This window comes from Platalea leucorodia (genome assembly GCF_965183815.1).
Source record: "Platalea leucorodia genome assembly, chromosome: 8".
In the NCBI taxonomy this organism is placed as follows: domain Eukaryota; kingdom Metazoa; phylum Chordata; class Aves; order Pelecaniformes; family Threskiornithidae; genus Platalea; species Platalea leucorodia.
Window position 1 is genome coordinate 49112810 of NC_138830.1, and position 12258 is coordinate 49125067.

The 12258-nt window shown below is 35.6% G+C and overlaps 1 protein-coding gene across 1 annotated transcript in view; it reads left to right on the forward strand.

Annotated features, from left to right (window-relative positions):
• Positions 1-9558, forward strand: part of CDH8 (cadherin 8) — a gene marked incomplete at both ends in the record, with an annotated part of 135265 nt that extends 125707 nt beyond the window's left edge. Inside the window, 2 exons of the mRNA XM_082319601.1 lie at positions 7672-7923; positions 9065-9558. Coding sequence (XP_082175727.1) covers positions 7672-7923; positions 9065-9558 — 746 coding nt within the window. The remainder of the gene's footprint in view (positions 1-7671; positions 7924-9064) is intronic.
• Between the last annotated feature and the right edge of the window lie 2700 nt (positions 9559-12258).

The window sequence follows — 12258 nt, forward strand, 5'->3', positions numbered from 1 at the left end:
ATGTGTCTAGGTTTTTTTATTCATTTGTTGATTCAACAGTTCAATTCTGGTATAAGCTATTATTATTTAGGTCAATCGGTAAAGAAGAAGAAAAAATCAAAGGTACAAAACATGTGACATTTTCCAGTTGTTCTCCTCATCAGTACATTTTCTCCCATGAAATACTTTTTTTCCTCTTTTTTTTTTTTTTAATTGGTGTTTTAAGGGATTCCAGAAAGTCCAGGTCTCTAGAAAAATAAAAATTCATTCAGGTGTTTGCTAATGTGTCATAGGAATGTTTTGTGAATTGCCATTATATATTTCAGTATGGCATGTGACCTACTATGGTGCAGGAGAGACAGGTTGATCAGTCAGCTGAATTTTTATAACACAAAAACTTTTTTCTTTTGAACCTGATGTCTGCTATCGAATTTGATAGCAGTCATCAATCTGCTTTTTTGAAGACATCACAAATTTTTGACATTCATGAAAAGCAGGTCAGTTTGAAATACCTGTGAATGCTTCAGTGCCCATATGGTTTGGCTCTCATAAATCAGACAAAATATACTATAAAAATGTCCTCTTTTTATTTTCAAATTATTTTATAAGCCTTCTACCTGAATAGAACATTTATGCTTTTACCATTCAGATTAGGCAAAGTGTCATCTTTCTTGTAAACTGTTGTTCAACAGGATTTTGTTTGAGACAATCATCAAGGAAGATCTTGTACATGTGTAAAATATTACACATGATACAGTTGTATATATATTAATGTATATACATATATGCGTTCTCATAAACATGTATTTGGTGTGCATAAATACATCCATGTTGAAAATGCCAAGTTTAACCATGAAACAAAATTGTTATTCTAATACTAATGAACAAATAGATTGTTTTTTCATCTACTAACAATTGGCAAATTTATAACATGCAAACTCAAAATTGTTCCCTTTTAATCAGGTATTCCTTTAAAAAGTGTTACAGCCTAAAGCAGAAACAAAAAAGACCTGTCTTACCTAAACACGGGTGTGTCTCTCAAAGCATTTTAATGGCATTCTTTTGGAAGCAAGAAACAGATGCTTCTAACTTGTACTTAAGCATAGTCTGAAACATACAAATCAGTTTTTCAGCTCAGGGCCCGTCTACAAATAGTGTTCTTTTACAAGGTGGACGTTGATGAGGGTATGCTTTGAGTTGCCACTTCTGGGTTTTGTGTTAGATCAGAAAGCAGGTCATGAATATTCTTTCCCACTGCTTTTGTAATTACAAGAATAAAAAAAGATTTCAAAACAGTTGAGTTGACAGAGAGATATCACATGTGGGACTATGAATTGTGAATTGTTGGGGCTGCATTCATTGGTCTTGTTTCTGCAGTGTGATATCACCAATCTAAATATGTGTTATTTGTAAATCCTTTCATAGAAAGGTATGCACTACTGAGAAAATATGCAAAAGACTAATGATTAGGTATGGTTTATAGCTCATAGACTTATAGACTTTTTGAGACACCTCTGTGTCTTTGGACAACTTTATTATTTCCCAATCTCTAAAATGGGTATTGGAATCTTCCCTATATTCCACTATTTCTCTGTCGTTGGGTTTGAATTTTGAAGAAAAACAGAAATACCAGTATTAGTAGAGATCCTTTGAAAATCTGTTCTACGTTGTAAGGTCTCCAGTACTGAATAGTAAGTATTACAGGAGGAACACACATGAATGAATAGTTATGCAGAGAGCTGAAATGCTATCTTAGCATGCTCTTGAATGTTCTCTTCTAGTGCATTTTCAAATGACTGCTAAATATTCTATAGCTAACAGTTCTTAGAATGTCATACATTTTGGTTTTTCTGCCTGCACTTTGGTAGCTTCCACTGAAACCTTGATGATAATAACTTAATTACTCCATTATTTCAAGTTTTTATGTGAGAATAGATGTCATTTATGAACTGAGAAAGGAAATGAATGAGCTGTCCTTGTCTTTTCATTATCAAAAAAAGCAGGGAGTATCACAGTAAGGATATTCTTGCTGCTCTTCTACTTGTGCCAAAGGACTCTGTATAACAGAGAATCTGTTTTAGACTAAAAGTGTACACAAAAAGATAGCTTTAATAAACAGAAGGAAACATGTATTTCTGTCATTCTAGTGTTTCCAGCTGTAAAGTTTCCAGTTAAAATTCTTTCTTCACATAAGTAACATATCCAGCATAGATAACAATTTCTACCACAAAGTCCTGAATACCATTAATGATTTGATCTTTCTGAGAACATTATAAAAGGGATAGAAAAAGAAAGACAGAAAAAGAGCTATGTAGGTGTAAGGTTACACAGCAGGGAAGTCCACTGATCTCAAAATATTAGAGACCATGAGGGAATTAAAGAATTGCAATAATGTGTGCAGAGAAAATGACTCTTGGATGTAAACGGACTGCTTCTGTTTTTACTTCCATTCTGTCATTTTATTGTCTGATTTAAAATTGCAACATGCATTCTAGTACAAAGTGGAAGATGAAGAAGTTGACTCCTGCCTGTGTGTTTCACATCCAGATTGATGTTGATGCCATTAAAGTCACTCATGTCCAGCAAATCCAAAAGTAGCTTTGTATTAAAATTATTACATTTACTTTTTCTCAAAATCTTTCATCCAAGAACCTCAAAAGAGATCAGGAGGTCTTGAGAACAGTTGGGACTCTGCAGGAAGCACTTGGCCCTGTGGTGAGCATGTCCTCGGTTGTGGTTATTCAAACTACTTTTGTCTAGAAATCACACTGGACATCTTGTAAAGACCTTCTGCATTGTCATTCTTTGTTCCAGCTGTGAGGGAGATATTCCCTTAACAGTTGCTTTCATGGTTGTTTCACAAATCTGCTTGTAAACTTCAGAAACTGAGAGTCATCCGGTGATCTAAATGACTGATTTGGTTTCATGTTTAAAAGAAAGTAAAAATGAGCTCCAGATCTAAATTGTAGTTATGTATTCCTGGAGCTGTGTTACTCTGACCTTACACTGATGCACTGATGCAAAAATTTGGATGAGTTAAGACTATTACTAAGATCACTTATCTTACACTATTCCTTAAGCCTGCAGGACAGAATATAGCTCCTAGTCCATCCCATGTAGTTGGTACATCATCAGTGACATGGCATTTAATAGGACTCTGGCATTTCAATTAACTTCTTCAATCCCTTCCCCACATAGAAGGATACAGAATTCAGGGAGAGTCATTTTGATTGAGAATGCCAAAGGACCTCCTGAATATACCTCACTGACTGGAGGTAAAGACTTGGTGTCTCTCTTTGCCTGTGGCAGGTTACCGCAGAGTTTTATAAACAGAGAGGGGTTCTTTTTTTCTGCATGTAATTTTCCTTGTTTTGCTAAAAGTAACATGAATAAATAAATAACCTGAACAGCGCTATAATGAAGGATCAGTGGGTTAATTGGAAAGATGAGTGGAAAGTGATTGTCCCCTCTCCTGCTGAGCACCTGCTGCCAAGTTAATTCATGCAGCAGCGCTGGAGGTTGTTCCTGGAGGAGATTCCTGCTGTTTTGTCAGCTATGGGTAAGGGGAATATCCACAGAGAGGAGAAAGCAAATCAGATAAATTGAGTTTATTGCTAATCAGCTGCTAGGATTTATTTTCAAGTTCTAGGAACCAACTAAAATGTCAACTGGAGAGTCACTGTTCTTCACTCAAGAGTCGCATCTCCAGCAACACCAAGTTATATTTATTTTAGGACATAGCAAAGAAGGGCAAGGACTTTGTTGCTAAACAAAATTCCCAAGGCAAAATTGAGTACTTGCCATCCATTGGCAAAACAATTCAGTCATTTCATTTTGTTTTTCCTATCGACTGCTTCTGATTGCCAGTTTCTTTCTGGGCACAGCAAATTCAACTTTAGTCTAACATAGCAGTTTTTAACAACAACAAAAAAACCTCTGTAAAAGAAGAAATGTTATTCTCTTCTCTCCTTGTCTTGCATCTCTTCTTACATAGTACTAACTATTCAGCCATTACTTCTTTTACAGTTAAATAGTTCAGCTAAATGTCCCAAATATCTTGTGTATCTTTCACTTTATCTCATTTCTTTTGAACTTGAATTGATAGCCATTACTGGTACCAGGTAGTTTCTTATACTCAGCATAGCTTCACTGATAGGCAGAAATGGGCACTTTATTTTCTCCATCCTTCCTCCTTACTCTCGTTTTTTTCTGCCGTCTTCTATTTGTCCCTTTATAGTACTCTTCCTTTTTTCCTTTGTTTTACTCTCTCATTCTGACTTACTAGAATTTTCTGAACCAGGCAGAGTAGCAGTGAGTGTGTCAGAAAGATGGAAGGGAACTGAAGCTGTCACCAACAAGAGCAGCTTCATTTTTTTCATTTCTTCCTAAAGTTGGTGCCTTACCTCTTTTGCATATCTGTAAAGGGCAGGGATGCTAGGGCTCAGCGTATCAATCCTTTCCTCCAGCTTGGACAAAGAAGGACTGTAGCAGGCTTATAGGAAGGAACAGGTTGCATCAGTACAGATTTCTAGAGCAAAAGAAGTCACTGTATAATATAACTGTAAAAGTCTCTGGAGTTCTGAATAAATGACTACAGATGTGATGCTTCTGAGTGGGATTTGTCTCAAAGACAGAAAGAGATAGAAATTGAGCCCCACATTGTTTTTTTCTCCCTTGAAAGGTTAAAGCAAAAAGATTAAGGATGCAACTTATGCTGAGATATTTTTAATTTTGCAGGAGAAAGTCAAATGGACAGATATATTTATTTTTCAGTATTTGAAAAAGAGGGGTGTGGAGGAGGAAAAGAATGCTTTTAGGTAAAAATGTACCTTTTACACATTACAATAGGTGTGGTAGTTACTCTTACTTTGGTAAAGCTAAACATACCAATATTCAGGAAAACTTAGTTACAATATTATTTTACTAACATAACATTTCCCTTTGTTCCTTGCAGTTCAGCTAGAGAGCAAGTATGATCCTGGAAGTGGTTTAACTTGCACACATGTGTGTTTAAATCTCTGACGTATTCAACCAAGAAGGACAAGTGCAGTTTTTGCTTAACTCTAAATGTGTGCTAATTGTTGACTTAAAACATACTTGACTTTTCCACTGCATCAGAGTGGCACGTATAACACTGGGTATCATCAAGGAGTTTGGTCCTATTTGAGTTGTCAGAATTCTTAAGAGCTTATACCTGAAATTTATCTTCAGTAAACACATATGCTTCCTTTAATTTTAAAAAGGGCACAAGGAACGACTAGACTATTTATTTAGCTCCAGGGTGCCATCAGTTTTGATGTGACTGTTTCCAATTTGAATAGATAAAAACTCAGGTTTCCTGGAAAGAAAAATCATTAGGAATCCTTTTTATTCTGCAAAGGTATTATGAAGTGACCATATTTATACTGCTTTATAAAGCAGTTAATTTTTAGGTTCATCTTCAGGTGTTTCATATACACTAAATGCTATGAAAAATGCTGAAATTATTACATAACCTGCAATATAAATTATAGTAAGAACCTCTCTAGGCTGCGTAAGTGTGATTGGTAGGTGATTCCACCATGGAAGGGATACAGGAATACTGCAAAATCAAAGACCCTGAACTTCAGAAGAAGCCTACTCGAAGTTCAGTTTGTTAGTCACTGAATGGGAAAACAAGCCTTCTTTGTTCTCTTGTATGAGACAATTACCCCATGTGCTTAAATATCAAATAATCTTTCTTTGTGTTTTGTTTTATGAAAGTAATGAATTAACTATAGGAGTTATATACTGATTGATATCTTGATATAGATTCAGCACATGATAAAGTTTAGTAATGTTTCATTCTTATTAATATGCCTTCTTATTAAGAAGGGCTTCAAGAACAAAACACTGCATTTTTAATTTATATTTTTGGATGTGAAAAATGTCTTTACAGTATTTGCTTCATGAATGTTTTGCCCTGCTTCCTTCTCTGTATCTTTCTTTGGCTTTTGTACTTCATGGACTGCCAGCTATTTCGAGCATGCATGAGTCTTTTATGTTGGGGCAGAGATACATGCTGCACAAATACCATGGGCTGTCAGAAATGTACCTGGTGATCACTGTTAGTACAAATTAAACATTTCTAAACTATTTAATGTTTTCAAGTGAGTACCTGACCAGTACCAAGATCAAAGTAGATATAAAGCTTTCTTACAGTCACTATATGTATGTGCATACACATGTTGTCGTGCACTTTGGGTACCTTTTTTTGGTTTAAACTCAAGAATTGGGTCTTTGTTGTACCTGTCATATGAACGTTGGCTGCCTTCCAAGTCTTCTCTTCCTTATGCCTGCCACATACCTCTCTAATTTCCTTCCTTCCATGGAATGGCATTTAGTGATTGCATGTGCCCATTTTATAGCATAAAATATCAGGAGGCTTACTTTTGTTCACGATACTTCAGGAAAATTAACTTTGGTAGCACAGGGGAAGAGAGTTCAATGAAAGGAGCTACAATCTCCTTCTCCCAAATATGTTGTGCAGCTTTATTTTTAAATTGTCATTGGATTCCTCAGTAACACACACATGCATTTCTATTCTGTGTGTGTCGAAGTCTTTTTATTAATTTATGGTCTTATTCTTGATGAACACAAAAAACAAACTAGTACAAGACAACATGCACTCCATTAGTATATAACTCATAATACTGAATCGATTTTTTTTTAATTCCACAGAATAGGGCAGTTAAAAGCTAAAGTGAATATTTAAGTATGTAAATAAATCAAAGTGTTTTGCCTATTTGACATGCTTACTAATCATGGTTTACACCTGAGCATTCTGCACATACAAAATCATTGATATTTGATAGTAGTTAAATGGCTAGAATCTATAATTCTTACAACTATATACAATAGAATCTATATGATTAGCCTAAGTAAAATCAACTTGTAATCATTTTGATGGTGAACTGAGAACTGAGTGACATGAGAGGTTTAACTGTGTAACTTCATGTCTGGGTAGGATGCCATGCAGTCAGATGCCTCTATATGTTTCTAGAATTAAGTATCTGCATATGTGTGCCGAGGTAAGAATGTCCTAGACTCATTTCCTCTGGCTGCCTTCATAGGAGACACATTCTGTTTTGATTTGTTCTGTTTTCATCATTGAGGCCCAATAAATGTTTAAATCGCCAAAAATTAAGCCTACAACTTTTAATACATTCAGCTTTTCCTTTGTTTGTCTTTATATTGCTCATTAATAAAAAAGAAGACTCTTCAGAGCAGGGCAAAATATTGTGTAATTTGTGCTTATAATGCATGGAACATTTGTTTTAATTGATGAATGTGCTTTATTAAGTTTGGGTTACTTTAACATTTCACTTCTCTCTTTGTTGTACTGGTTGAATTTTTATGACTGTGTGACTTGAAAACCAGTGATGAGTCATGATGGGAAAACATCTGTAGGGATGCACGCAGAGAAGAAAGTGAGGGGTTGCCATTATGATCATACCACAGGACACAAGAAAATGCGTATGTTGCACTCGCTCATTCGGGGCATGGGCAGCCAGACAGAAAGGGGAAGGATTTCTGTGTCACATGCTGCTGGTATAATGAGTATAATAATGTGCATATGTGTTTGTATAGTGGTTTTCTGAATGCGTTAAGAAAAAGCTGTGGTTTTAGCAGTTATTCTATGTGGTGAAACAATGCAAATTTTCACTTTTTCAGATAATACTCTCAGCATATTGGCAAAGCATAGTGGATTCAGCCGGCAGAAGCAAGAAGTATATCTACTGCCAATCATAATAAGCGATAGTGGGAATCCTCCCATGAGCAGCACTAGCACTCTCACTATTCGAGTCTGTGGTTGCAGCAGTGATGGTATTGTCCAGTCCTGTAACGTTGAAGCATACGTACTTCCTATTGGACTCAGTATGGGAGCCTTAATTGCAATATTAGCATGCATCATTTTGCTGCTAGGTATGTATTCATTTCACAGCCTGCTGTTCAAAATTTTTCTGATTCCTGGGTGGCTGTAAGTAAGCAAAGGAGTCCCGTAGAAGGACATACAATCTAATAGAATGTAATGCGCAGCAATACTGAGAGACTTGCCACGACTGCATCCCTACTGTACTAAGAACTGAACAAAAGCCTATAAAGCAAAGTCCCAATCTGAAGTAGTCTTACACACAAGTTACATAATAAACAGGTATGGAATACAAAACTGAAAATCAAATCAGGTATGTTAAGTAGCAAGGTGGGCACAGTATATAGTGCACATGATGGAAAATGGATTTGTTGTATCTTCTAAGACTTGTAAGAGTTTATTCTGGATTGTAATGGCACAAGAGACATTACAGTTTTACACGTTAAGAAGCACTGTATATTTTAATAAAACATACAAAATTTGTATACGACATCAAGCAACTGAGGGAGAGAACAGTGAAGGAAGAGGCCTATTTCTGCGCTTTGCAGCTTCACTTTTTAACTGAGATTTACATCGGTAACTGAGATTTCAGCATTAAGCTGCAAAAACAACAGTGTAACCAATTCAGAGCTTTTTATGCGTCTGTCCATGATTCTGAAACGGATGTGTCTAAGCTCTTTCTTTCTCCCTTACTGTCTCATTCTCTTTTCAGTTATATAGTATGAGTCTGTTGCAACACGTCAAAACAAGACACCGATTTCCTTCTGTCATCAGGGCTATATTTTCAGAAAAACACCCTTTAATTTTGGAAAACTCCATCCATAATGTAGATTGTTATAGACTATGCTCAGTGAATGATGATAGCTTGACTTCATCTAGGTTTGTAACCTTTCCAAAGGGAAAAGTTGTTGTCTAAATTCAAGGCTCAAAAATGGAAGTACGTGAATGTTATTGCTTATATAAAATTGAGCTGCAGATGTTACTATGAGTTGATAATAGAAAACTAGAGGACTAACCAGAGCTTCTGATCAAATTTCCATCACTTGAATGGGGTTGAAGTTACAGGTCTTTCAGCTTTTCACCACCCTTATTACTCTTATTTTCACAAAAAGCAACCCTCCACAACTGCACTTAACATGTAGTGCTTTGATTGGAAATTTTTTACCTAATCAGCCTGTGATGCTTTCTTTGCAGTCATTGTGGTGCTGTTTGTAACACTAAGAAGACATAAGAATGAGCCTCTAATCATCAAAGATGATGAAGATGTGAGGGAAAATATTATTCGTTATGATGATGAAGGAGGTGGAGAAGAGGATACAGAAGCTTTTGACATTGCAACTTTGCAAAATCCGGATGGAATTAACGGATTTTTGCCTCGTAAGGATATTAAGCCTGATCTTCAATTTATGCCCAGGCAGGGTCTTGCACCTGTCCCTAATGGTGTTGATGTTGATGAATTTATTAATGTAAGGCTTCATGAAGCCGATAATGATCCCACGGCTCCACCATATGACTCTATCCAGATTTATGGCTATGAAGGAAGAGGGTCAGCGGCTGGTTCCCTTAGCTCTTTGGAGTCCTCTACATCAGACTCAGATCAGAATTTTGACTACCTCAGTGAATGGGGTCCTCGCTTTAAAAGACTTGGAGAACTTTACTCAGTTGGAGAGAGTGACAAAGAAACTTGACAGTGGATTACAAACTTTTTCACTGTTGACTTAATGATCATGTAATATTCTAGGGCCACTGCTGTTAGTTAACACTAATGTGGCTTTTTGTTTTAGAGGCAAGTTTAGCGCCAGTCATCTATAAAATCAACTACATTGTAATGTTGAACCAAAAAAAAAAAAAAAAAGTGTATGTTAGGAGGTTAAGTCTTGTGGAGTGTGAAGTAAAGTATGTGGAGTGTCTAGAAGTCTTTGGATATTTGATATTCACTTGACCACTCTGAAGATGGAGATTTGGATCTTTGATTATCTTCAGTGAATTGAAAAGAACAAAAAGAAATTGGTGCTTTCTTAGGAAATGGACTTGCAGGGATTTTGCTGTTGAACAGTAGCTCCTGCCAGTACGTGTAAAGCTAATGGTTTGTTTTTGCATTGCCAACAAAGATCCCGCCACAGAAATGTTAAAAGCAATATCTTGGTCTTCTTAGCAATGCTGAATAGAAATAGCATTGTAAATTCCTACTGGCTTCTACTGTGCAGTGACCATACATTGTACATACAGTAATTGTTGGCCACATAACCACAGACTGAATATCATCTTTAAACATTGTGTCAAGCCTTAAAATATTCACATGTTCTTAATCCATTCCAGTGATGGGTAATAAATCCTACTAATGTGCAGAGATTCAGAGGCAGGGCTACAAAACCTTGCTTTACAAAAGGATCTTTTTCTAGAAGAAGGATCAATCCTGTGCTTCATCTTCTGAAAGGAAATAAAAAACTGTGAAAGGGGATGGACTTACAATATGAAAGAATTGCTGATTTTATTGATAAAGATCGAATTTATTTGTTTAATCTTTGAAATAAATATTTTATTGATGTCCATTACTGCTTTTATTTATTAAGACTGATAATCTATAGAGTAAGATTATGAAGAAAACTAAATTATATCTGTTAGATTTTTTTTCTATATATAATGAATGTTTAATACATGTACATTTTGAAAAGAAAAATGACAAATTGTTGCAGGTTAAAGCAGTAACCTATCCATTTGCAGTAGCTGAATTTTAAGAGAATGCTGGCAGGAATAAAACTTTCCCAGAGAAAACTTTTGACAGTTTTATATCTTCTTCATAAATCTAGTACCTGGTGTTTTTAATACAAGCACAAACAGCTGGAAGTAAACTGGTTCATGTGAATATTTAAACTATAGACTTTTAGAAATCCACACATAACACAGTACAGTAAAAAACATGCTTATAGTTCTCCACTGTATTAGAGCAGGAACCAGTGTGTACATAATTTTACTGCTTATGTTATTAGCATTTCTTTTCTATAATATTCATAGTGATGCACCAGGGCTCTTGCACACAGAGAAAGAACAACACTAGAAGCTGCAAGCATACTCAATTTGTAATGCAAACTTGCCATTTAGAAGTAGCAATTGTATAATAAAACTACGTATTACATGCAAATCATTTTAATTTTCTACTTTGTTTTGAAGCTATATTATTGTTTGTTTATTTACTCCATGTATTGTATTCAGAGAAACTCCTGTATTGTTTCCTACTTTGTGAAATATATTTTTATAAATACTTTTCTTGTTATTGCTTTTCTTTCAGTTTTACCTGTACACTGCAGAAAGCAATCTGCCTGAATAACTTCATAGTTTGTTGAGGAATGTACTTCCTTCAGAATCATTTATTTATTAGTTGAATACAGTCAAAATAAGAAAGGATAATAGTTGAAGCAATTTTTGACAGTGTTTGCAGAATTAGATATGCAGCGGCCTGTGACCACAGGAGTTATGTGTGTCTAATTCACTGTGCCATGCTGAAAAATAACCTCACATTTTTTTGTGAAGTATTGCTAGTAAAAACGATCCCCTCTCTTTAAGCTCCTTAGTAATGTTTGTTCTGCAAACAAAATGTCTTAATGCATCACCCCCAATTTTGCCTGTATATCAAAATGGAAACATTTACTTTGCTTTAGCTGTGGCATGGCTGGTTTTAATGACTGTAGTTTGCAGACAACTAATACGCTAACACCACCTCTATATGTATTATAAAAAATTTATTGAAATTAATGAAGTATCCAATTCATTTAAGTTACACTGCATTAAAAAAAATGCTTCTGAAGAACTTTATCTAGCAATTTTGGTAATACTATAAACTAAACAGTGAAGTCATCTAAAGACAGGAAAGAAGCAGTCATCAAGATTTCAATGAAATCAAACATATTTATGTAACAGGCTGTAATAACAGCAAAACACATCCTTACTAATCACTTGCACCAAGTGCCAGGGTGTTCTGAATTGCCATGCCAAATCTAATAGTAGTGTAAATGCAAAAGTCTGATTTGAAACTTAGACTGAGCCAATTTTTAGTCTACATCCCACTCGTGGGAGCACAGGAAGGTGCTGTGAGATATGGATCACGTTATTGTCTATAGTCACTTAAGCGTTTAGGGCAAGTAGCTCTGACTATGAGTTATAGTATATACTGTAGAGTTTTGCAAAGCTCTTTTGTAGGAAAACTCACAAATGGATAACCTTCTGATTGCGGTTTTGATTGAAAGTTCCATCTGAGACCACGACAGCGCATTCAGTAATAAGATTTCCAGGAAAAAAAATCCCATCACTGGCACTGTAGGAGAGGCAAAGCATGACAGAAATCTCATCATTGTCAGTCAAAAAGAGATGGTAGCTACTACTGGTGGGCA